Source organism: Bombina bombina, chromosome 2 (genome assembly GCF_027579735.1).
Source record: "Bombina bombina isolate aBomBom1 chromosome 2, aBomBom1.pri, whole genome shotgun sequence".
Classification (NCBI taxonomy): domain Eukaryota; kingdom Metazoa; phylum Chordata; class Amphibia; order Anura; family Bombinatoridae; genus Bombina; species Bombina bombina.
In genome coordinates, this window is record NC_069500.1 from 1,354,868,202 (window position 1) to 1,354,895,695 (window position 27,494).

At 40.7% G+C, this 27,494-nt stretch overlaps 1 protein-coding gene across 1 annotated transcript in view; it reads left to right on the top strand.

Annotated features, from left to right (window-relative positions):
- Window positions 1-27,494, top strand: part of POLR1A (RNA polymerase I subunit A) — a 364,344-nt gene that overhangs the window by 58,522 nt on the left and 278,328 nt on the right. Inside the window, 3 exon segments of the mRNA XM_053704267.1 lie at window positions 18,394-18,476; window positions 19,472-19,630; window positions 22,099-22,197. Coding sequence (XP_053560242.1) covers window positions 18,394-18,476; window positions 19,472-19,630; window positions 22,099-22,197 — 341 coding nt within the window.

Below are 27,494 nucleotides of genomic sequence, written 5' to 3' on the forward strand. Positions count from 1 at the left end.
TGACTGCCTCTCTTTAACTGCTGCAAAATAATATATAAAACTGCAAAAATTGCTTTATTGTCCAGTTAATCAGTATATTGCAATTGAGCTGGTACTTATAGTATAACTGCCTAATTTAAAATTGTATTTAATTTCAAAATGACCTGCAGAAAATTTTTGACTAAAAAAATTGTCATTGCAGAAAGTGAAAAAAAAGTTCTGCCTCTGGGTATAGGGGCAGTATAGTCAAAATTAAACTTAAATGGACTGGATAGAGCACATAGTTTTAAACGACTTTCCAATTGCTTTATGTTATCAATTTTGCTTAGTTCTTTTAGTATCCTTTGTTAAAAAGTAACCATTTAGGTAAACTATGGAGCGTGCAAGTGTCTTTAGCTATCTGGCAGCAGTGTTGTCAACATTGTTTATAGCAATGCTATACACAGTTACACACACTGCTGACATAGACTGCTATAGACACGTGCACACTCCTATCAGCCTACCTAGGTATACTCTAAACCAGGGGTCAGCAACCTTGGCACCCCGGATGTTTTCAACCTACATTTCCCATGATGCTCTGACACACATTAGGCTGGCTGAGTTTCATGGGAAATGTAGTTCTGAAACATCTGGGGTGCCAAAGTTGCTGACCCCTGCTCTAAACAAACGATATCAAGAAAACAAAGTAAATTGGAAAGTTGTTTAAAACTGCATTCTCTGTCTAAATCATTGGAGTTTAATTTTGAGTTTAGTGTCCCTTTAAATAATACTATGCACTAAACAGGTAATATAAATAAATAAAAAATATATATTTATTTAATAATACAAGGGATCTCCTTAAGAATATGCTGTTCTACTTCTTGATCTGTTAATTGGTTTATATTTGCAAGGCTTATTTCCAGTATCCTAGGTAAATTTCTGAGGCTTAAGCAAGTGGTGATATTGGATGATTGAGGAGACAAACCATGTTCATTGTGTGTTTAGGTCAGTTGGTCCATCAGACAGCTTTGCTTGCAGGTTTTTAAACAAATTAAAGTCGTATGTTGTTTTTATGGTTTGTTTTTATGCGTCGTCTTTCCTTCAAAGTGCCATTAGAGCACAGTTTAAGAATATTTCTTTCCAAAGGCAGGGAGAGTCCACGACTTCATTCGTTACTGTTGGGAATATCAACACCTGGCCACCAGGAGGAGGCAAAGACACCCCAGCCAAAGGCTATAAATATCGCTCCCACTTCCCCCTATCCTCCAGTCGTTATTTGCCTTTCATCACTATAGGAGGATGGCAGAGAAGTGTTAGAAGAAAATTGTAGTCTATTAATGGGTATTTTCCCTTCAAGTGTGGACTGGGGTGTTAGATTAACCATGTAATCCTCTCAATGAGAGTTGTGGTGAAAGCCGGGTCTAGATGTTGCAGGGAACGATCTCTGACCACTATCTAGATTTAAAGCTATCTCCTCCTGGGAAATCCGTGTTAACGCTTTACACTGTTTCCCCCCTTCTCTTCAGGTCTCTGTCAGATGTGTTTGGTGAGACTGTCAGACCTTGAGACGCTGTGCCTGCTCCACAGCGTTGATCCTGGAGGGTAAGTCCTTTATATAACTTGTAGGGATTATGCCTAGTAGAGCTGCAAATTCCCTGAGGTTATTGGGGCATTTAAGTAAACAGTTCAGTGTGATACTTTTTTTTATTTCTCTTTATGATATGGGGACACTTTAATACCTTTTTATAATAGAAGGTTATTTTCCTGAGCAGTTGGGGACAATCTATGTGTGTTGCTTAGCCTCTTGCCAACTGGCGCACGTGTGTGAGGTTTTTTTTGGGGGCTCATAAGGAAGCAGATAGACATTGCAGGACAGTTTGGGAAGAATTTCCTACTGGGGCCATTATACCGCTATGCAGGTGATATTCAGCTTTGCGCGGTTTCTTTTCTAGCTGAGGGCGGTCTCTAGATGCGCACCATTTTTCAAGGGCGCAGTTTTTCACCGAGTCTGGTCGGAAGTTTGCTCCTGCGTAGCGACCAGCACACAGTGTTTGCTGCAGGCATTGGGAGAGATCCGACTTCATTCTGGTCACACTTGTCTAGCTAGGAGATGGTGATTACCTCAGCCAAGGCTAAGGGTAGAGGTGCCACGCTATAAACTTTAATTTTTATTTTTTTGCACGATATTGAGGCCCTATACCCGCTATGGAGGATTCTGATATTAACCCCTCAGAGGGTTCTGTTTCAGCGATCACTGTTACAAATGCATGTTTATATTGTGAGGAGACTATATGGTTTGCCCACCTGCACAATTCTGTTCTGTTTGCTTATATTCTGTGTTAAAGACCAAGAAGGGGTCTAAATCTAGTTGATCCCCTGGTACTTTTATGCGCTCTGAGCCTTCTACCTCTCAGGACACCGTTGTCTGTAAGATGCCTCTGCTGCACCCGCAGTCCCCTTTTAACCCTATGACACAGACAGTGCCCCGCGGCGCTCCTTTATCTCTGGCTGGAGATAATTTTTTGCCAGCAGATTTTACTTCACAGCTTCAATCTGCGGTATCAGCTGCATTAAATGCTTTGCTTATCTCTGGAAAATGTAAGAGAAAGGTTAAAGGGACACTGAACCCAAAATTTTTTCTTTCGTGATTCAGATAGAGCATGCAATTTTAAGCAACTTTCTAATTTACTCCTATTATCAAATTTTCTTCCTTCTCTTGGTATCTTTATTTGAAATGCAAGAATGTAAGTTTAGATGCCGGCCCATTTTTGGTGAATAACCTGGGTTATTCTTGCTTATTGGTGGATAAATTCATCCACCAATAAAGTGCTGAAGCAAAAAAGAAGCTTAGATGCCTTCTTTTTAAAATAAAGATAGCAAGTGAACGAAGAAAAATTGATAATAGGAGGTGGAGTAAATTAGAAAGTTGCTTAAAATTGCATGCTTTTTCTGAATCACAAAAGAAAAAAATTGGGTTCAGTGTCCCTTTAAGTATAGTTCTACTGACTTGGGGGTTAACACCAGTTTGTGAGGATGATCTAACCTTGGTTGCATCTGAAAGTGAACTTTCGTAGTCAGAGGTATCTGAAATTAAACCTCCTACTCCTGAGGAACCAAATTTTAGGTTTAAGGTTGAACACCTTTGCTTTCTTTTGAAGGAAGTATTGTCTACCCTAGAGGTTTGGGATGCTAAGCTTCCTGGAGAACCTATTATCCCTAAATTAGATAGGGTCTGAGGAGAAGAAGGTTCCTGAAACCTTTCTGGTACCCGTATGAATGGCGAAAATTATTTCAAGAGAATGGGAAAAGATTGGAACTCCTTTCTCCCCTTCTACCTTTTTAAAGAAGCTGTTTCTGGTCCCTGAATCACATTTAGAGTGATGGAACTCTATCCCTAAGGTAGATGGGGACATTTCTACTCTCGCCAAGTGTACTACTATCCCTCTAGAGGATAGCTCCTCTTTTAGAGATCCCATAGACAGGAAGTTGGAAGGCTATCTATGAAAGGTGCTGCTGCCTACTGGTCTGATTCTTTGTTAGAACTAAGGGTCGGCAATCCTCTAATCTTTAGTCCCTTTTGTTCAGACAAAACTAAAAACAGTCCAAAAGTACTTGGAAGCCCAACCAGTCCTGGAACAAGTCCAAACAGGCCAAGAAGACTACAGATAACAAATCTGCATGAAGGGCCGGCCCCCGACACGGGACCGGATCGAGTAGGGGACAGACTTTCTTTTTTCCTAGAGGCTTGGGTCCAAGACGTTCAGGATCCCTGGGTATTAGACGTTTCTCAGGGTTACAAGATAGGGTTCAAATCTCGTCCCCCAAGGGGCAGATTTCTTCTCTCTCAAGATTATCTTCAAGACCAGAGAAAAGAGCAGCCTTTTTAGACTGCATTCGGGATCTCCTCTCCTTGGGAGTAATCATCCAGGTGGCCTCATCAGAAAGGGGTCAGGGGTTTTACTCAAACCTCTTTGTAGTTCCCAAAAAGGAGTGAACTTATCGCCCTATTCTAGACTTTAAACGTCTCAAGTTTCTCAGGGTCCCCTCTTTCAAAATGGAGACTATCAGGTCCATCCTTCCCTTGATCCAAGAGGGACAGTTCATGACCACATTCCTTCATGTCCCGATCTACAAGGATAATTTTCAGTTTCTGAGATTTGCATTCCTGGACCAACATTTCCAGTTCACAGCCTTGCCATTTGGCTTAGCTACTGCTCCCAGAAATTTCACAAAGGTTCTGGGAGCTCTCCTAACAGTGGCCAGGTTTCAGGGTATCGCTGTAGCCCCGTACTTGGATGATATCTTGGTTCAAGCTCCATCTTTTCCTTTGGCAAGATATCAGACGGAGTCTCTTCTGTGTTTTCTCCAAACTCACAGATGGAAGATAAATCTAGAAAAGAGTTCACAGTTCCCCAGTACCAGGGTTGTTTTTCTCTGAACTATCATCGACTCATTATCCATGAAGATCTTTCTGACAGATCAGAGATGTTCCAAGCTGGTGGCAGTATGTCTATCCCTTCAGACCACGCTAAATCCTTCGGTGGCACAGTGCATGGAGCGAATTGGTCTCATGTTTATTCCTTTTGCTCGATTCCATCTCAGACTTCTACAACTATGCATGTTGAGGCAGTGGAACGGAGGTCACCTAAACCTGTCTCAACAAATTGTTCTGGACAATCTGACGAGAGACTCTCTCCCTCTCTTGGTGACTCTGTCAAGATCACCTGGCCCTAGGTACGTGCTTCTTGAGATCATCCTGGGAAATTGTGACTAAGGATGCCGTTCCTCTCAGGCTGGTGAGAAGTCTGGGGTCCCAAGAGGGCTCATGGGATGTGGTCCCGAGAAGAATCCTCTCTTCCGATCAATATCTTGGAGCTTTGGACGATTCACAATGCTTTAAGGGCATGGCCCCAGCTCTGTTCTGCCCGTTATATAAGATTCCAATCAGACAATATAACCTTGGTGGCTTACATCAACCACCAGGGAGGAACAACAAGTTCCCTAGCAATGACAGAAGTATCTCAAATTCTCTAATGGGTGGAATCTCACAACTGTCGTCTTTGCGCGATTCACATCCCGGGGGTGGACAACTGGGAAGCTGACTTCCTCAGCAGAGAAACTTTTCACCCGGGAGTGGGCTCTCCACCCCAAGGTGTTCTCTGAGATGACTCTCAGATGGGGGGAGGGGTTCCGCAGATATACCTCATGGCTTCTCGTCTTAATACCAAGCTACCTATATATGGGTCGAGATCGAGGGATCCTCAAGCAGAATTGGTAGACGCATTAGTGGTTTCATGGAGGTTCAATCTCATTTATCTTTTTTCTCCATTGGCCCTTCTCCCTCGAGTAGTAGCCCACATCATGCAGGCTCCGGTGATACTAATAGCACCTTCATGGCCATGAAGGACTTGGTTTGCGGACCTAATCAGAATGTCCTCCTCCCCTCCATGGAGGTTACCTTGTCGTGCAGACCTTCTGACTCAGGGTCCTTTCCTACATCAAAATAACGATTCGCTAAGACTGACTGCTTGGCAATTGAACATATAGTCTTATCCAAGAGAGTTTTTTCGGATAGTGTGATAGACACTTTGATCCTGGCTTGCAAGCTGGTCACTCGCCGTATTTACCACAAGGTATGGCGTACTTCCCTTCATTGGTGTGAGGAACGCAGTCTTCCATGGCACAAGGTGAAGGTTACCCGATTTCTGTCCTTTCTCCAAGATGGCTTGGAGAAGGGTTTATCCGCCAGTTCTCTGAAGGGTCAGATCTCAGCCCTGTCAGTCTTAATGCACAAGAGATTAGCGGACCTTTCGGACGTGCAGTCTTTTGTTCAGGCTCTGGCTAGGATCAGGCTTGTATTTTAACCTGTTGCTCCTCTTTGGAGTCTCAACCTGGTTCTTCGAGTTTTGCAGCAGGCTCCGTTTGAGCCTATGCATTCTGTTGAACTTAAACGTCTATCCCGGAAGGTTTTGTTTTTGTTAGCTATTTCTTCGGCTCGTCGAGTTTCTGAGCTTTCTGCTTTACAGTGTGATCCACCTTACCTTATTTTTCATGCCGATAAGGTGGTTTTACGTACTAAGTTAGGTTTCCTACCTAAGGTAGTCTTGAATCGCAATATCAATCAGGAAATTGTTGTTCCTTCCCTTTGTCCTAATCCTTCCTTCTTCCTCGTAGGAACGTTTGCTCCACAATCTAGTTGTACGTGCCTTAAAATGCTATCTTCAGGCTACTAAGGATTTCAGGCAATCCTGTCCTTGTTTGTGTTTATACTCTGGTAAGCGCAGGGGTCAGAAGGCCACTGTGACTTCTTTATCTTTCTGGCTGAGAAGTATCATCCGTTTGGCTTATGAGACGGCTGGACAACAGCCTCCTGAGAGTATAATGGCTCATTCCACTAGAGCAGTTTCTTCTTCCTGGACTTTCAAGAATGAAGCTTCTGTGGATCATACTTTTTCAAAATTCTATAAATTTGATGTTTTTGCTTCAGCGGAAGCAGCTTTTGGGAGAAAAGTGTTACAGGCTGTGGTGCCCTTAGATTAGGATCTGCCTTTACTTTTTTGCCCTCCCTTTTTATCCATTCAGCATCCTTTGGAGCTTGGGTATTGGTTCCCAAAAGTAATGAATGAAGTTGTGGACTCTCCCTGCCTTTGGAAAGAAAACAACATTTATGTTTACCAGATAAATTCCTTTCTTTCCTGGCAGGGAACGTCCACGTTCCCTTTATTTTTTCTTTTGGCACCTCTATACCCTAATGTTTCTCCTGCCTTTTCTTGTTCCCTTGGCCAAATGACTGGGGGGATAGGGGAAGTGGGAGGGATATTTATAACCATTGGCTGGGGTGTCTTTGCCTCCTCCTGGTGGTCAGGTGTTGATATTCCCAACAGTAATGAATGAAGTCATGGACTCTCCCTGCCAGGAAAGAAAGGAATTTATCTGCTAAGCATAAATTTTGTTTTTGCTATTTTAAGGGCAGGACAACATAAATTAATCACCATATTCTTGTATTTTCCTAGTGCCTCCAGCTACTCAAAACAGTTCTCCTGTTTTTAATACGTTAAAAAGGGACAGTCAAGTCCCATAAAAATTTTTCATGATTCAAATAGGGCATGTCATTTTAAATCACTTTCCAATTTTTACTTTTATGACCAATTTTGCTTTGTTCTCTTGGTATTCTTAGTTGAAAGCTAAACCTAGGAGGTTCATATGCTAATTTCCTTCCATAAGACAGGGAGAGCCCATGACTTAATTCCTTACTGTTGGGATACACAACACCTGGCCACCAGGAGGAGGCAAAGACACCCCAGCCAAAGGCTTAAATATCCTGCCCACTTCCCCTATACCCCAATCATTCTTTGCCTTTTGTCACTATAGGAGGTGGCAGATAAGTGTCAGAAGATTTGGATAGTCCTGTAATGGGTATGTTCCCTTTGAGAAAGGACTGGAGTTTTAAGTAATCATGTCAACCTCTCAGTGAAAGTATTGATGAAAGTTAGAGTTTGGAGAAATGTTTTTCTGCAAACCCATACAGACTGTCGCTAACAGCGCCTGAGCAATCAGTGTTGACTAGTTTTACTGTTTGCTGCTACACACTCAAGTCCATGTCAGAAGCGTTGCTGTAAGCCTGTCACACTTGAGAGGCTGTGCCTGTTCCACAGCATGGATCCTCGAGCAGTGACGTGCAGTGATAGGAGGCAGGGGAGGCACTGCCTCCCCTGTCCAATCAGAGAAAAGAAGTTTTTATTTCAGAATAATAAATAAAAAAATATATTTTTTACTTCTTTTTTTTTTGTGGCCACGCCCCCACCCTACGCACCCCCCACTGGCGCTAACCGTTGCTGTGATTCCAGAACACACATCCATTTTGCGCAATAAGGAGGCAGTCAGCCATACCGCTGCCCTTCATTATTGCGCAACCTGTGGATGCTGAAACATGTTTACCTCACTTTAAGCTAAGCGCCACCCAGTGGTGGCTCTCCGGGCCCCATACACTCTCCAATAGAGGCGGTTCTCAAAACCGCCTCTATATTATGGAGCTACATTTCCTCCAATCAGCAGCATCAGCGCTGCAAGGGAGGCGTGCCTGCCTGGCCTGCTGTTCTTGGGCTGACTGACTCGACGGGCTGAGTGAGTGACGTCACACGCGCGAGAAGAGCAGACTGTGTAAGGAGGGAGCTGCTGCTGCTGCGTGTGCTGTAGAGATTGAGAGCCAGCCACGTGCAGTCACGACTAAGCTCACAGTCTGTCACACTGTCCCTGCTGTCACTGTCACACTGTGACTGTCTTGAAGACTTCTGTGTGTCTGTGATCCAGAGCGAGCCGCAAGGAGCTGGAGGGGAGAGCAGTGACGTCTGACTGACTGCCCTGAACCAGGGACCTGGAGGACTGTGGACAGCAGGACACCTGTAAATGTCTGTAAGTACAGGACTCTTGTGCTTTGCAACTTGCATTGGCACCAGCTGCGATTGCATCAGTCACAAAGTTGAAAAACTTGCTCTGTCTCATTTTTTGTTAGCAGCAGATGCGGTAATTCATTCATCCTAGCTATCTGTATTAAGTTAATACAGAATTACAGATAGCTAGGATGAATGAATTACCGCATCTGCTGCTAACAAAAAATGAGACAGAGCAGGTTTGAGCTTTTCAACATTTTAGAGTGACTGATCCAATCTGGGAATAGCTGCAAAGGGATCATCAGACTTAGTCATATTTACAGTGAAGACACTAGACAGAGTCTGATGTGGCTGTTTCCATCTGCCCGGGGTGCCTTCTCTCCACCTGCCAGAGCACAACAGTTAAAAGCTTTTTTTTTATTTTATTTTTTTAAATGCTGGACATTTTAATGATGGCAGCCAGCAGATGGCACTGAAGAGCACTGGTCAGCCCAACAAACAAGATGAGCTGCAAACAGTGTGAGCATGGGCTTCAGTGTCAGACAGTGGAATGGCTAATTGTCAATTAGAGGAGGTAAGAATTTTTTTTTCGGAGTGTCAATTTGTGTTTGCAAATATGGCAGTTCTATGGCAGGGCCCAGGGCTCTAAACATAACATTATAGCACTTGAAATGCTGTGTTAGGGAATAAAGGATGCAAATGAGACTTTTTCATGAACTGCAGATAAGGGGTTTATTTGTCAAAGCTTTACTTTGTATTTGCAGGACTCTTTACAGAGTGATGTGGGGTCTTTGCAGGTGTCTTAAGGGGGGGCCAAAAAATTGTTTGCACCTCCTTGTGTACCCCCTGTGTGTTTGTGTCACTGTATGTTTGTGTGTGTCCTTGTGTGCTCTCCTGTGTTTGTCACTGTGTCTATGATTGTGTGTGTGTGTGTTTGTGTGCCCTCCTGTGTGTATGTGTCACAGTGTGTGTGTGTCACTATGTGTATGTTTGTGTGTGTTCTTGTGTGCCCTCCTCTGTGTGTGTCCTTGTGTGCCCTCCTGTGTGTGACTGTGTGTATGTTTGTGTGTGTCCTTGTGTGCCCTCCTGTGTGTGTGTGTGTGTGACTGTGTGTATGTTTGTGTGTCCTTGTGTGCCCTCCTGTGTGTGTGTGTCACTGTGTGTATGTTTGTGTGTGTCCTTGTGTGCCCTTCTTTGTGTATGTCCTTGTGTGCCCTCCAGTGTGTGTGTCACTGTGTATGTCCTTGTGTGCCCTCCTGTGTGTGTGTGTCACTGTTTGTATGTTTGTGTGGGTCCTTGTGTGCCCTCCTGTGTGTATGTGTCACTGTATGTGTGTGCCATTATGTGTATTTTTGTGTGTCCCTGTGTGCCCTTCTGTGTGTGTGTCACTCTGCCTTCCTGTGTGTCACTGTGTGTATGTTTGTGTCATTTTGTGCCCTCCTGTGTGTCACTGTGTGTATGTTTGTGTGTGTCCTTGTGTGTCACTGTGTATATGTTTGTGTGTGTGTCCTTTTGTGCCCTCTTGTGTGTCACTGTGTGTATGTTGTGTGTCCTTTTGTGCCCTCCTGTGTGTCACTGTGTGTATGTTTGTGTGTGTCCTTGTGTGTGTGTGTCACTGTGTCCTTGTGTGCCCCCTGTGTGTCACTGTGTGTATGTTTGTGTGTGTCCTTGTGTGTGTGTCACTGTGTGTGTCCTTGTGTGCCCTCTTATGTGTGTGTGTCACTGTGTGTATGTTTGTGTGTGTCCTTGAATGCCCCCTGTGTGTGTGTGTCACTGTGTATGTCTTTGTGTGCCCCCTGTGTGTGTGTTTCACTGTGTGTATGTTTGCATGTCAAATTATGTGCCCCCTGTGTGTGTGTGTCACTGTGTGTATGTCTGTGTGTTTCCTTGTGTGTCCCCTGTGTGTGCCTCAAGACTCCAACTCACTCCAAGTCCAAGAAAAAAAAAAAGGAAAAAAAATGATAATGGCAATTTTATGGCACTTATGTTGAGTTTTCATTCAGACCTGGGCACCTTACATAAGGCAGCAACTACTGCAGTGCCACTTATGCACTTATACCACAATGTTCCAGTATATCTTTTTTTTACATTTTCTTAGACTTGGAGTGAGTTGGAGGCTTACACCCTCAAGCCTCCAACTCACTCCAAGTCCAACATCACCATGTAATGGCGAAAGTGGTGAATTACATTTTTACTGAAAAATACTGGATTGCTTATACATACTTCATACTTTAGTGTCATCCCTGTGTATAAAACTTTAAAAACTGCATTATTCTCCAGGTAATCAACATATTGTAGATGAGCTGGTGCTTTGAGTGTTTCTCGACGGTCCTCAAGTACCCCAAACAGGCCAGGTTTTCATCATAGCTGAACTAGAACACAGGTGAAATATTCCGCTCACCTGTGTTCTAGTTCAGCTATAATGAAAACCTGGCCTGTTACTTGAGGGCCCAGGTTGAGAAACACTGCATTAGTGTAACTGCCTAATTTTACAACTTAATTTAATTTCAAAGTGACCTGCAGAAAAAGTTTCAATCTCTTCACAGAAAGTGAAAAAAGTTCTGCACTAGACCATGCACTATATTTTTTCATTTGCGCTGAATGAGTAAAAACGAAGGCTAATTGTCATTGTGCAACCTGTTAATTTAATCGTAAATTTAAGATACCTATATTGTGTTCATATAGGAGTTTCTCAGCCATATCATAGCCAGTGCCTCACCAGCCTCTGATGTCACTGTACGTCACTGTCCTCGAGGGTAAGACTGTTTTTTATATATTCAATTTTTAAAACTCTATACAGGGTCACAGTGTGGCTCCTTTATACCTCGATAGGATCAAAGTTTAATTTCTCCTTCAGGGAGATTATTTGAACAGTTTGGGGATTTCTATCTGCTTAATGTGAGTTTTTTTTTTTTTTTTTTTTTTTTGGGCTCATAGACTGTGTGTTTTTTAGCTTGGAACAAACAGGTTTTTGGTTTATGAAGTGTTGCGCAGCTCATAATAGCTTGGTGCCCTTTTTCATAGCAGGGGAAGTCCTGTCTTACGTACCACGTGATTGGGTGCAGTCTTTCATTTCCTAAGATCCTGCTTCAGACATTACTCCTGAGGAGAGTGTTTTCACTGTTAGCTGTCTGGGTCTAGGAGGTGGTGAGTGCCCCAGCCATTGGGAGTATTAAGGTGCCGTTTTTTAAATAAAAGCGTTTCTTTTTTGTCCTTCTGTGGGTATATACAAAGCTATGGAGGACTCTGATACTACATTAGAAGGTTCCGCTCCTTCTGTACTGATTAATATTTCCTGTTTATATTGTGAGGAGGCTGTGGTGCCCGCCTGCTCAATTTTGTTCCATTTGCCTAAACACTGTTCTAAAGTCTTAAGAAGGGAGACAAGCCTGCTGATACTCATACTACCCTTTCTACATTACCCGCTCCACATGCAGTTCCCCACTGCTCAACTAATCCTCCATCTGGAGGGGCTTTTTCCAGCGGACTTTACCGCCCAGTTACAATCGGCGGTGTCTGCGGCCCTGAGTGCCTTACCTCTCTCTAACAAACGCAAGAGAAAGGTTAAACATAGTTCTCCTGACCTAGAGTCATCTAAATATTTAATCTACTATATCCCAGCTATCTAGCTTCAGAGGGTGAACTTTCTGAGTCGGAGACTTCAGTTACTTCAGCGGAGGAACACTCCTATAGATTTAAAATTGAGCATCTGTGTTTTTTTTTTTAAAAGGAGGTTCTGTCTACTCTAGAGGTTCCAGAGGCTACACTCCCTGAGGAGCCTAAGATCCCTAAATTAGACAGGGTTTATGAAGATAGGAAGGTCCCTCTGACTTTTCATGTGCCAGTTAAGATGGCGAACATTATTCGTAACGAATGGGAAAGAGTAGTTACTACTTTTTCCTCCTCGTCTACTTTTAAAAAATGATTCTGGGTCCCTGACTCTCAATTAGATTTGTGGGGCTCCATCCCAAAGGTGGATGGTGCTATCTCCACGCTGGCTAAGCATACTACTATCTCTCTGGAGGATAGTTCTTCTTTTAGAGAGCCTATGGATAAAAAAAATGGAAACTTTGGGAGGAGCCAGCTGTCGATGGAATGGCTGCACTCTGAGTGAGCTCCCAAGGCTGCCCTAGTAATACTGGCTTCCTAAGCTTAAAAGACCAGCTCTCAACACCCACAAGTGACTCACAATATGCCCTGAAAGGGCTACAAACACAGAACTTGGAGTGGAAGCGCTAGCATCCGGCGATCGCAACATCCAGATGCGGCTGCGTCACGGCACCAAATTTAGGCCCCGGCTCCTGAGAGGCCTACTTGGCCTCGCTCCGATATTAAATGTTTAACACAGAATACGGCCATACACACAGGCAGAGATTAACCCGCTCTGTGAGTATACCAATCATCAGCCGCATCACCTCACAATACCCTCCACGTTGTCGGATCATGGCCAAAAATCCAGGCCCCGGCTTCAAACAGGCCTACATCATTGCGGCTTCTGTTTGTGTGACCACTGAAAAGAGGAACAAACCATCTATGGAGGTAGGGACAATAGCACCCTGCACACAATAACCCTCCCAGGTACATATCCACTTTGCTTAAAGCTTAACAGGCACCCATCTATAATATGCTTCACATACATGGCCTATATTGATATATAGCACAACCCAGATGGGGACCTAGCTCATTTATCATAGCCATCCTGCGCACTGATCAATATATGTATATGCAGCTTATACTTTACAACCGCAGGAAGGCTTTATAAGGTTTTTACAGCAGCCCAGGACGTTCTATCACTTCTACCACCATATAGTGCACAACTAAAGGGTGCTTATTATAGATAGCACAAGTGGGATTTATGCAAACACTCAAACTTAGCATCATCAACCCTATATTGGGCAGAGCAGATTTTGCAATATTAATTCCTGCAAAGCAAAACAAATCTCTTCAAATATGTCTCCTAAAAACACCTAAAACCCTGGACAAAACACCTAAAACCTTGCACAATTCATCCACCTCACCGAACAACTTTTTTAAGCCTCTTTAAACACCAACATCTCAAACAGAGGCCCAAGATCCTGAGGAACCTACACCATGATCGTTCTCACCTACAGAATCTACTACTCCTTATAATATACAGATCTCTAAAACCTTCTTGGACTCTATCCCTTCAAAGCAAGATTTCACAAACCTAATCTTGCATCAAAGAAGAAATCTCGGAACTCCGTAAATAAATGCACAAAATTGGGGATAGAGTAGTATACCTGGAGGAAGAATCTAAATCCCATCAATCAGATATTGCGAATCTCCTCCAAAATATGCAAGCGCAAAACAGTTATTTCTCATCTCCAGGACAAGCTGGAAGATATCGAAAACAGTAGTAGAAGGCAAAATGTAAGATTCAGGGGAATCCCTGAGGCTATAACTACAGATAACCTCTACTCTTATCTACAAGATTTATTTAAACAATTGAAAGGCCTGACGTACACCACTCCAATCATCATGGACAGACATCACAGGGCCCTGAGACCTAGGCCTAAAGAAGGTCAACCAACCTGAGACGTGATCATTAGATTTCAAGATTTTCAACAGAAAGAAGATATCATTAAACGGGCTAGAAGTGTCTCACCAATCAACTTTCAGGGATCAACCTTATCTATTTCTGCAGACGTCTCCCAAAGTACTTTACAGCGCAGAAGGGTATTTGCCTCCCTAACCACCCTACTACGGATGAACAACATATCGTATAGATGGGGATTCCCATGCCACCTCCAACTCACATGGGAAGGCCAAAGTAAAACATGTTCAGAGCCGGGAGATATAGAGGAATACTTCCTACCGCAGGATAATAATAATAATAAGAAGTCGCAACGACAGCAGTCCTCTTCCAAGTCCGAGCAGCCCAAGAGTACTTGGAAGCCGGCTCACTCCTGGAATAAGTCAGACTAAGAAGCCCACTGAGAACAAATCGGCATGAAGGGGCAGTCCCCGATCAGTGATCGGATTGATTAGGGGGCAGACTGTCTCTTTTTTTTCAGACTCTTGGTTTCAGGATGTACAGGATCCTTGGGTTCTGGAGGTTGTATCTCAAGGATATAGGATAGGATTCAAGTCTCATCTGCCCAGGGGCAGATTCCTACACTCTTGTCTTTCAAAAAGACCAGAAAAGAGGGCTGCTGTCTTAGGTTGCGTACGGGATCTTTACTCTCTAGGAGTAATTGTCCCAGTACCTACAGCAGAAAGAGGTTTGGGGTTTAATTCAAACCTTTTCGTGGTTCCAAAGGAGGGAACTTTTTGTCCAATTCTGGACCTAAAGTGCCTAAACAAGTTTCTGAGTGTTCCCTCTTTCAAGATGGAGACCATATGGTCAATCCTACCTCTGGTTCAGGAAGGACAGTTTATGACCACAATAGACCTGAAGGATGCATACCTTCCCGTACCGATACACAAGGAACATTTTGAGTTCTTGAGGTTTGCTTTTCTGGATCATCACTTCCAGTTCATAGCTCTTCCTTTTGGCCTAGCTACTGCTCCAAGGATATTTACAAAGGTTCTGGGGGTTCTTCTAGTCGTTGCCAGAACACGAGGTATTGCGAGGAAGTGGTTTGCGGATCTCGTGGGGATGTCCTCATCTTCTCAGTGGAAATTACCTTGTCGCAGAGATCTGCTGATACAGGGTCCATTCATTCATTATACTCTAGATTCTCTGAGGCTGACTGCATGGAGGTTGAACGCTTAGTCTTGGCCAAAAGAGGGTTCTCTGAAAGTGTTATAGACACTCTGGTTCAAGCTTGTAAGCCAGTTACTCGTCGTATCTACCATAAAGTGTGGAGGACTTGCTTGTACTGGTGTGAAGAGCGTGGCTTTTCCTGGCATAAGGTTAAGGTTGCCAGAATTTTGGCTTTTCTCCAGGATGGACTGGAGAAGGGCCCATCTGCTAGTTCCCTGAAGGGACAGATATTGGCCCTGTCGGTGTTATTGCACAAAAGATTGGCTGAGCTTCCGGATTTGCAGTCCTTTGTTAAGGCTCTGGCTAGGATCAGACCCGTGTTTAGATCTGGGGCTCCGCCTTGGAGCCTCAATCTTGTTCTTCGTGTTGTGCAGCAGGCTCCGTTTTGAGCCTACGGGTGACATTAATTTGTTATCTTGGAAGGTTCTTTTTTTGTTGGCTATTGCCTCTGCATGCAGAGTTTCTGAGATTTCTGCTTTGCAATTTGATCCCCCTTATCTGGTTTTTCATGCTGATAAGGCAGGTTTACGCACTAAACTAGGGTTCCTCCGTAAGGTGGTGTCGAATCGTAACATTAATAAAGAAATTGTTGTTCCTTCCTTGTGTCTTAATCCCTCTTCAGCGAAGGAACGTTTGCTTCACAATCTAGATGTGGTTCGTGCCTTGAAGTTCTATCTTCAGGCTACTAAGGAATTCAGACAATCTTCCTCTTTGTTTGTCATCTATACGGGGAAGCGTAAGGGGCAAAAGGCTACTACGACTTCCCTATCCTTGTTGAGGAGTGTCATCCGCTTAGCTTATGAGACAGCTGGACGACAGCCTCCTGAGAGGATAACGGCTCATTCCACTTGAGCAGTGGCTTCCTCTTGGGCTTTTAAGAACGAAGCCTCAATGGATCTGATTTGTAAGGCGCTACAGATGCAGATAATACAGAAGATAAAGACAAACTATAAAACCAATAACATCAGCTCTTCTTTTTCATACACGTATTTGCTATAAGTATACAAAGGAAGGAAAAACAATTATTTTGCCATTGAATCATCTTATGAGTTTTAACGTGGTTTCCTGCTTTTGTTTTTTTTAAGAAAGCTTTCAAAAGGTTTTGCAAAGTATTAGGATTGTGAGTTGATGGGATCCTTAAATGGACAATAAAGTAAAAATTATACTTAAAGGTACACTCAAGTAAACTTTTATGATTCAGATGGAGCATGCAGTTTTAAGACGCTTTCCAATTTACTTCCATTATCAAATTCTGCACAATCTTTTTATATACACTCTTTCCGGGGAACAAGATCCTACTGAGCATGTACACAAGTTAAGAGGGTCAACTTCATGCAACTGCCCCACGGCATTGTTTCAGCCCCTTTGCATAAACGTCATGGCCTGGGAGGAAACAAGGATTCGTTATTTTAAGAATCTTCATCTGTCAATCAATTTGACAAAATGCCGGGCGGGATAGCTGCGCTTATTGTCGGAGCGCTCAAAGGGTAATTTTTAAAAAAAAATAATGAAATATAAAAAATTTGATTAATTAAACCCACCCTCATTTTGCAAAGTCTATCCAATGCCATGGGGCAGTTGCGTGAAGTTGACCTTCACTTTAAACACAAGGCTGGAAAGATGGAGGCTGCGTCTGGATTCCAATGACAGCCAGTTTAGTTCTTTTAGCATGTAACAATGGTGGGTCCTGTAATTACATTGTAGCACAAAGCGGCAAAACGAGTTATACAATGTATTAAGTTTATTAAGGTGGGTTTGTGGTGCAGGTGCATATACTACATCCCCATAATCAATGATTGACATCAGCATTTGCTGTACAATCTTTTCCTTTACTGTAGTGCTTAGGCAGGATTTGTTTCTGTACAGGGCACCTAGTTTTGGATAAAGTTTAGATGCAAGTTTTTCTATGTGAAGGCCAAAAGATAGATTGGGGGTCTAACAAAATACCCAATTATTTGAATAAGTGGACGGTGGTCAGTGTGCTATATGATTTTGTTTTAATTCATAGATGGGAATTTTTGTAATTTGTGAAATTTAGGAACAGTTCCAAAGATCATTGTGACAGTTTTGTCAGTATTTAGGAAGAGATTGTTTTTTGTAAAACACTTTTCTACCTCTGTGAACTGGTCTTGGAGCACAGCCTCAAGTTGCGGTAGATCGGATTTGCTTGCATAGATTACTGTGTCATCTGCGTACATGTGTACAGTTGAGGATTTGCAGACATTAGGTATATCATTTATAAATTATGTGAAAAGTAGGGGGCCTAGAATAGAACCTTGGGGAACACCACAGGTGGCTGGGAGAGGGAGGGAGTCGCTGTCAGAAATGGAGACATATGTCATCGATCCGATACATATGATCGAAAACAGGTTAGTGGACGATCACCAATACCTGAGTTTTTTAGTTTGTGCAATAGAATGTTGTGGTCTACTGTGTCAAAGGCTTTTGCAAAATCAAGGAAAATAGCTCCAGTTAGGTCTCCTTGTTCCATGCCAGTTTGAATGTCGTTACAAACTTTTAGAACGGCAGTTGTAGTGGAGTGATTCGGACGAAAACCTGATTGATCAGGGGTCAGATAGTTAGATTGTTGGTAATACTCACATAGTTGCGTATGGACACTTTTTTCTAAGATTTTTGACAATACTGGGAGCAGTGATATTGGGTGATAGTTAGAAACCAAAGTAATGTCACCACTTTTATGGATAGGCACTACTCTTGTAGTCTTCCAAAGTTTGGGTATGTATCCAGACACCAAGGATTCGTTAATTTTGGTTGTGACAGGTTTAGCAATTGCTGACGCTCTAAGCTTCAACAGCATTGCTGGGATTTGATCAGGTCCAGACTGGTTTTTCATTTTTAGATTATTAAGGTGTTTCTTAATGACATTGATAGGTACAGGTCTAAAATGTAACTTCTCTATATTGGGACTTTGCAAATTTAGTGGGGCCTGATACACATTTGTAGTTTCAGGATGTGTGTCATTTATTAGATTGTCAATCGGGGTGGTGGAACAACCGACAAAATAATTGTTAAAGGCATTTGGCACTTCTAAGGGAAGATGCAGGATTTGGTTGTTCACTTTGACAATGGAGGGTTGGGAGTGGATTGGGGGAGTTTGTAAGTTATTTATGATTTTCAAAAACTTTCTAGGGTTAGATATGTTATAGTTCAGATTTTCACAGAAATATTGGGCCTTGGCCAATTTTGTTTTGTTTAGTGCATATATTTCGCAATTGTCTATATACACAGTGATCAGTTTGGAGTTTAATGTCCCATTCACTTTTCATTTGTAAATGCAAATTAATTCTTCACTTGTAGGAGTGGAAGACATCCTGGTGAGACCTTATGCAAATTCCAAAAGAGTCAAGATAGTGGAACGCTCCACTCACTGCGGTGGTCGGGTAAGGCATAACTTGATCTCAGGACTTGGTTTAGTAACAGTGCTATATTTATATTTATTATATGAAAATCTATTTCCTCTTTGTAGAAAATTTGCTTCTTTTATCTACATTATTTTACTGTATTTCTACTATAAATGTATGTAGGAATGGTTGCTGTAGTTTTCCCGGCTACCAAGGAAAGGTACCTAATACAGTTATAGCACGTTATTGGTAAATTATGTGCACAAGTAAAATGGGTTACATGTTAAAATACTTCCAAACTGCAGTTGTTAGATTTTAATTCTTAATTTAGAGCGCATCAGTGGCATCTTTATTATACACAGGACACTGTTGCATACTGCAGTTTTCTGTATTTTCCTGACTAAGAAACATGCTACACAGGAGCTGTATTTTTATAACTTTGAATGGCCACAACAATGAAGATACGATAAGCTTACTTCATGCTTTTCAACTTGTGTATCCATGCTGGAAAAATATTGCAAATTTTAGAAACAAAATACCAGTTTTAAATACTTACAGAAGGTACAGAAAAATAAATCGAATCAAAAAAGAAAAAAACAAGAGTACCTTAGCCAGCAAACACTCATAAGGTCAAAAATAAATAAATAGGATTCAAGATAGATCACACAGGAGACATAGCATCACAAATGTGTGATTAATATTGATGCAATTCTATCATTTTACAGCAATAATTAAACATAATGTTTGCTGTCAAGCGTACTATGGTCTTCTGTTTATATATTACTTTAATGATCCTTAAAGCCTGCTGATATAGGTGATGTATCCAATAGTAATAGAACAGTACAGGCCACTTAAAATCTAGGAGCCAAGCGAAAAATGAAGGCGCCAGCTTTTTTCTAGTTTTCCTGGTTTGTAGGTAGATGCTTTTTAAGTGCCTTGAAACTCAGTAGTGGTCATCTTCTACTAAAAGCAGAGATGATTACCTAAATCTCCACTTGTTTCCCTTTTTAATATTGATACATTTGTCATTTCAGGCCGTTAGAGCCGCATTCAGTTTATCACAAACGTCATCTGATGAAGAAGCCCAGGGAAAGTGGCAGGATGCCCATCTAAACAAAGATCAGAAAGATTTCAACATGGTGGATCTGAAGTACAAGGAGGAAGTTAACCTATATAGCAACGAGATCAATAAAGTGAGTGTCCTTTTTAGGAACTTATCTAGTCTTACCTACAATATATTACTAGAGGGCAGTCTCAGACAATACAATATGTATGCATATGACAGAGCATAGGTAAGCATGCTAAATACAGTGTATTGCCGGGGAAAAGTGATTTAGAATATAACTAGCAGCAAGTGGATGTTGCAAAGTATACTGTATAATATTTTTTTTCTTAGTATAAGACTGCTTCAAATTAGTATTGGTGTATAGGTACAAAGCATCCTTTACTTGACAAGAAAAAAAGTAGGTTTATTAAGCACACGAGCATCCCTTTAATAGAAAAACTGAAAACTGTACAGCATATGAAATACTCTGCTTAAGACGGGGGGGGGGGGGGGGTTTGCAAGAAAAACATTTCAAATGTTCCATTTTACACATTCATGAAAGTGATTGGCTAAATATAACTACTTAGTGGGATTTAGAGGTCAAAGAATAATTCATGTTATTCCTAAAATTGTCCCATGTAGCTGTAATTCCTAATAAAAAGGTAGTTGAACAGTTTTTTTTTTGACAGACAATCCAGATAAAGTTGGATAAAAAAAACATTCCTTTCAAAAAGATTGTCCAAAATACAAATAACCATTTTTTTCTTGGCAAACTGCTATTTCATATTTTCCACCCACACTTAAAGTGAAGGTCAATTATGACGAATTAGTGCCCGGTGTTTAATAATCCTATTAAAAACAAGGGCACTTTAATTCATCAAAATTGACATTTCAAGCGTTTTCTTCAAAAACTTACCTTTTAATCCTTAAAAACCGCTGCAGCGCTTCATCCACCCGTCACGAGTCCTCTTCGCGGTTTCAAACTGACGGATCCTGCTTCATCCAATCACGGCGTTCCCTCATTCCATGATCCCCCTGGGGGGAACGCCATGATTGGAGGAAGCCGGATTCGTCATTTCTGATGTAAGCAGCGGCTTCAGACGGCCGGAGGAATCGATGGAGCAGCTTTCAGGATTAAAAGGTAAGTTTTTGAAGAAAACGCTTGAAATGTCAATTTTGATGAATTAAAGTATCCTTGTTTTTAATAGGATTATTAAAAACCGGGCACTAATTCATCAAAATTGACCTTCACTTTAATGACATAATATTGTGGGGTTTAAATTTACCCTTTAAATATCTAATACAAAGTGTAAAGAGGAGAGAAGACCAAGGACACACTTGATGTGTGCCATTTTTATTGCCAGGAATTTATGGTTGAAATCCACCCCCCCTTTTTTTTAATTTTTTTTTATTTTGGTAAGGAATCTCTAATGAAGTGGTGATGCTTCTAAATGGACCAGTTAAGCCAAACAAGGCCACTGCTACTTAACAAAAGCTCCATTCTACTATGTCAAAGTTTTTTTTTCTTTCTGTTTAATCAAGTGAAGGAAATGTTAAGGAGATTTTGCAGGTATGCAATTCTCCTGATATTATTTAGGGCATCAATTTTTGTTATAAATCCTATTCATCCAGTGATATTAGGGTTGCGGAAAATGATAATTTTATCTTTAATTTTTTTTTATATATCTGTTCCTTCAGGCATGGAACTCTGGTGTCAGTGCTTGATGGCAGTTTGCATCCATTAAACTTTTTAATTGGGTTTTATTCTTTTATGCAGGACAGTGATATTAATTTGGTTGGAAAATAATGCTGCTAGAAATTACATAATAAAGGGTTGGTTTAAACTTTCTATCTTAGATAAAGTATATATTCTTTATTTTATGTTTTTAAGTGTACCAGCTGTATTAAAATCCCTTAACCAGAAAAAAAGTTAGTGATATGAAACCAAAAAATTTTCTTTTGTGATACAGACAGACCATAACATTTTTAAGCCGTTTCTAAACTACTTCTTTAATCATATTTGCTTTGCTTTGCTCTTTGTTTAAGAGATACCTGGGCAAGTGTCTGGAGCACTACATTGCAGGAAATAGTGCTCTTGCAAAACTGTTGCCAAACTGTTCCAGATACGAGTACGCTCTTGAACATCCCTGTTTTTCAATAAACAATGCAAATCTAGTTATAGAAGTAAATTAGAAAGCTTTTTAAAATTGCATGCTCTATCTGAACCATGAAAGGAAAAATATGGGTTTCATGTTGCTTTGAGTTGAAGGACATTTTATAATATTTATTATAAAACATAATAAAATATTTTCATTATTATTTTGTAATATAGGTATTAGTTTACAAAGTTCTACGCTTGTGAGACTTGTCATTATCCAATAATAAAGCAGTGTGAGATCTGCTTATCAGCCAATGAGCAGTCAGTCCTTATGGTCCAGTTGTAAACATTCATGCACTTCCTTTTAACTTCAAAATCGAATAACCAGCTTTAGTATTACTAGGCATGATTTTTTTTTTTTTTTTAAAGGATTATGTCCCTTTATGTATCACTGAAGCAGTGAATTAAACAGTGGACAATTAAATAATCATTCTGTCTCACTCCTTGGTGTCCTGTAGGTGTGTATGCCCCTAGGTCTACACCGGCGCTTCCCAGAGAACAACTTGCAGCTGATGGTACAGTCAGGCGCCAAGGGATCTACTGTGAATACCATGCAGGTACTGGTTATATACTTCTATTTATGGAACGTAATGGTGTAGGAGAAGTCGCACTAATTCATGTTATTTAATAAAGCCTGCTCAGTTGAATAGAAAAACTCTATAAATTGTAAAAATAGATCTGTACCCTAAAAATAACATACGTGAGTGGTGAGCTTTATCTTGCTATAGATTCTTGGTGATTTGTGTATCGTTTATTATGAAAAATAAGAAAATTCTCCCAAGCTAACAGGCTTTTTAATGTTTGAATTGCATTTTTTGAAAAGTTGCAGATTTGATAGAGGAAAATGGTAAATGTGATTTTTTTTTTATTTTTATTTTAAATATGTTAATACCTTGTTTTCTACAGTTGTTGTTTAATAGCCAAACTGCCCCCCCCCCTTTACTCACACACTTGCCCTATTGGGTGGAGCCTATTCAGATTGGTTATTTTAGTAGACATAGCTAGTCACTATCATGTTGTTAACAAAATATAATTGTAATTGCAGTTCTTTATCTGATCACATCTGCTGAGGCCAGTTACAGACATATGTGCCAGGGTTAAGTCTGTAAAGTCTGCACTTTGTACTTCCCTTAGTCAGAACTCAGAACTGAAAAACTCTTTGCAGAGTTAAATTTAATAAATAATGAAAGTAAGATTGCAGTTATTTTCCTACTCATAATTTAAACATATGTAATGTATGAAAACAAATGCAAGAAGCATGTCTGGTTAAATGTGGCAGCTGGAGCTGTTAGCTGTAGAAGTGGAATATGATATTATTTACGTAACTGAAACCTGGTGGGATGATTCACATGACTGGGCAGTTAGAGGGTTATACCTTTTTTAGGAGGGATAAGGGCAATACAAGTGGAGGAGGAATTTACATGTATTTTAAATGTTAGGATGTTACAGGTGAAAACGTTAGAGACACTATGGGTTGAAATAAAGAGTGGGGAAAAAATATTTTGCTGGGTTCTCTGGACCGAAATGTCCTCAACACTCTTCCCTCCCTCCTCCACCATGTTGTGTTTTTTTTTTCTTTCAGATGCTTGTCCATGTATCGGTGTGTGACGTAGTTGCGCATGTGCACTTCATTATCTTATTTTTAGATGCGTACTGGAAAGGCAGGGGAATTTGTACAGAGACGCACAAAAGCATTGTATTCAAACTTGTATCATACTTCCTAAGTTCCAGATGTGCACTTCCATTGCCATTGTGCATGCACGATTCTGCGTGACCACTGCTAAAAAAAACTTAGGGGTAAAAAGCTTTTGATTGGATGCTATAATCGTTGAGCTTTGCTTATGCAAGCAGTGGGAGGAGTTTTGCGGCTATTTTGGTCATGAGAATGCAGTAAAAGATTTTAAATTTTACACAGAATACTCTCAGGTATGACAAGCGCTCCAGGATGAAAGAGGAGATTTGAGAGGCAATAACTTGAAACTAGGAAGATTAATAGAAGTCTAAACTGTCCCTTTAAATAGGTAGGCTTTCTAATTGGTTAATGCAAGTTTAAAGGGACAGTCAACTCCAAATGTTCTATTGTTTAAAAAGATAGATAATCCCTTTATTACCCATTTCCCATTTTTGCACAGCCAATATTGTTATATGAATATACTTTTTACCTCTGTGATTACCTTGTATCTAAGCCTCTTTTGAGGCCCCCCTGATCACATGACTTTCTTTATTATTTATTGACTTGCATTTTAGCCAATTAGTGCTGTGTTAAATCTTAAATAACTACCCGGGCGTGAGCACAATGTTATCTTTATATATGGTCCACATCAACTAGCAATCTCCTGTTGTGAAAAGCAAATAAAAAAATCATGTGATAAGAGGCTGTCTGTAGTGGTTAGAAACAGGCAGATATTTATGTATGTATGTATTGGGTACTTGTAAAGAGCGGCTAATCACCCGTAAGGGTCTCAAGGCGCTGCTCATTTTATCGACCTCGGAAGGATGAAAGGCTGAGTGGACCTCGCTGGGGATCGAACCTGCAACCCTTGGGTTGCTACAGAGCTCAGCCACAGTCCCTTAGCATGCTGAGCTATCTGTCCGGTCCTGTTTAAAGGTTATAAAGTATGTTAATATAACAATGTTGGTTGTGCAAAGCTGGGAATGGGTAGTAAAGTCTAACTATATTTTTAAACACTAACAATTTTGGTCTTGACTGTCCCTTTAAGTGGAGCTTCTTTTTTTTTTTTTTAATCAAGTAGAATTTGTATAGGTTGAACTTCTGTCTTCTTTCAAACTTATTGACTGTTACTATTAGAATCTAAGTGTTTCATGCGCCGTTAACTATGTTATAGAGCAGGAGTGCCCCTGGACTTTAGTGAGCAATGATCATCTTTTTTGTAAAATTTGCACTATGATCTATTTAATGTCCCTTTAAATCTGACATAAACACTTAGGGCCAGATAACACGTGGCACGTTAACAGTTATGCACAAGCAAAAAGCCGTTTATCTTGAGTGTTTGTGAGAGTTGGGTTTACTACTTATATTACAAGTTGAAAGAAAACGTGAACACGTGAGCGCAATCGCGATTTACGTTAGAATGATTACTGCGTCTTCAGAGCTCTGGTTAATTGTTTCGCAAAACAAAAAAGTGTCAAAAATACATTACAAAATACAGTTACACTCATAATAACACTATCTAATAAAAATTATTTAAAAAATTGCACAAAAATGTAAAGTGCTCAAGGACATTTGAATGTGAAAAATTCCGCGCGAGTAGGGTGTTAGGTTTCTCCCCCCCCACTTTTTTTGCTCCATTGACTTCTATGGGGGAATACATTATCACACGTGCTTTATTCGAACTTCGGCTTTTGATTCGCATGGGGTTAGCACGCAAGCAAAACCAGTTAATTTTTAACTTACAATACGAGTGCTACCTGACACATGCAAAAAGCTTACTTCTAGCAGAGTTAGCACTTGAGCGGGAGTGTTAAATACCGCTCCACTTGTAATATGGCCCTAAATAAATGCTAAATAAATAAATTTATTTAAATGATGTATTCAAAGAAATGATTAGTCTAAGAATAACATGTAGATGTATTGTAAAAATTTCATTAGTTTAAATATTGACAAAATAAGTGTAAACTTCTAATGCCTATAAAGCGATGGGAGCTGCCATAAATAATGAAAGTATATTGCAGAACTTTTTTAATTTATTCAGTTTATCATTTTATTTTACCATCTCAAAGTGTTTAAAGTGAAAAATCAGGGTGTTTTTCACATGAATAGTACACAGCGTTGATGATTTTGTTAATATTTACAAAGTCCAAAGCTATGGACAAAACACCGCTTCTCTGGGCTTAAAGTGAATGTAAACTTTCAGCAATTAGTGTCCGGTTTTTAAAAATACTATTAAAAACAAGGGCACTTTCATTGATGAAAGTTTACACATTGCACCGTATTTGTAGAAATACTTACCTCTTCTCCGAAGCCGGATCGCCGATCCCCCACCTCAGTTCCTCTGTACTTTCATCAGAAATGACAAAACTGGCTTCCTCCCCAGAGCTTCCTCTCGTGATGCCCTGCTGTGATTGGAGGAAGACAGTTTTGTCATTGCTGTGCAAGTACAGCTGGAAGAAGCAGGCAGGGGATCGGCGATCCAGCTTTGGAGAAGTAAAAGGTAAATATTTCTACCAAAACCTTGCAATGTAAACTTTCATCAATGAAAGTGCCCTGTTATTAATAGTATTTTTTTTTAAACCGGTGTGACAGGGTGAGAGGAGTGTATGTTAGCAGGAGATTGGAAAGGTCACTTTCTCTTGTTAAGTGTATCCAGTCCACGGATCATCCATTACTTGTGGGATATTCTCTTTCCCAACAGGAAGTTGCAAGAGGATCACCCACAACAGAGCTGCTATATAGCTCCTCCAGTCATTCTCTTGCAACTCTTAACAAAGATGGACGTAGTAAGAGGAGAGTGGTGTATTATAGTTAGCTTTTTAACTTCAATCAAAAGGTACCGGAGTGTACTGTTTCATCTCAGGCAGCATTAGAAGAAGAATCTGCCTGTGATTTCTATGATCTTAGCAGAAGTAACTAAGATCCACTGCCGTTCTCACATAATCTGAGGAGTGAGGTAACTTCAGAGGGGGAATGGCGTGCAGGTTTTCCTGCAATAAGGTATGTGCAGTTAACATATTTTTAGGGATGGAATTTGCTAGAAAAATGCTGCTGATACCGGATTAATGTAAGTTAAGCCTTAAATGCAGTGATAGCGACTGGTATCAGGCTTATTAACAGAGATACATACTCTTATAAAAGTGTAATATAAAACGTTTGCTGACATGTTAATCGTTTTTATATATGTTTGGTGACAAAACTTATTGGGGCCTAGTTTTCTCTTGTTAAGTGTATCCAGTCCACGGATCATCCATTACTTGTGGGATATTCTCCTTCCCAACAGGAAGTTGCAAGAGGATCACCCACAGCAGAGCTGCTATATAGCTCCTCCCCTCACTACCATATCCAGTCATTCTCTTGTAACTCTCAACTAAGATGGAGTTCGTAAGAGGACTGTGGTGTTTTATACTTAGTTTATTTCTTCAATCAAAAGTTTGTTATTTTTAAATGGTACCGGAGTGTACTGTTTATCTCAGGCAGTATTTAGAAGAAGAATCTGCCTGCGTTTTCTATGATCTTAGCAGAAGTAACTAAGATCCTTTGCTGTTCTCACATATTTTGAGGAGTGAGGTAACTTCAGAGGGGGAATAGCGTGCAGGTTTTCCTGTAATAAGGTATGTGCAGTTAAAATATTTTTCTAGGGATGGAATTTGCTAGAAAATGCTGCTGATACCGAAGTAATGTAAGTAAAGCCTTAAATGCAGTGATAGCGACTGGTATCAGGCTTATTAATAGAGATACATACTCTTATAAAAGTGTATTTTAAAACGTTTGCTGGCATGTTTAATCGTTTTTTTACATATGTTTGGTGATAAAACTTATTGGGGCCTAGTTTTTTCCACATGGCTGGCTTGAATTTTGCCTAGAAACAGTTCCCTGATGCTTCCCACTGTTGTAATATGAGTGGGAGGGGCCTATTTTAGCGTTTTTTTGCAACACAGACATCCAGCTTTCTTCCTGCATGATCCAGGACTTCTCTGAAGGGCTCAAAAGGCTTCAAAAGTCGTATTGAGGGAGGTAAAAAGCCACAGTAGAGCTGTGGCAGTTGTTGTGACTGTTTAAAAAACGTTTTTGTCATTTGTTATTCCGTTTTTGGTATTAAGGGGTTAATCATCCATTTGCAAGTGGGTGCAATGCTCTGCTAACTTATTACATACACTGTAAAAATTTCGTTAGTGTAAC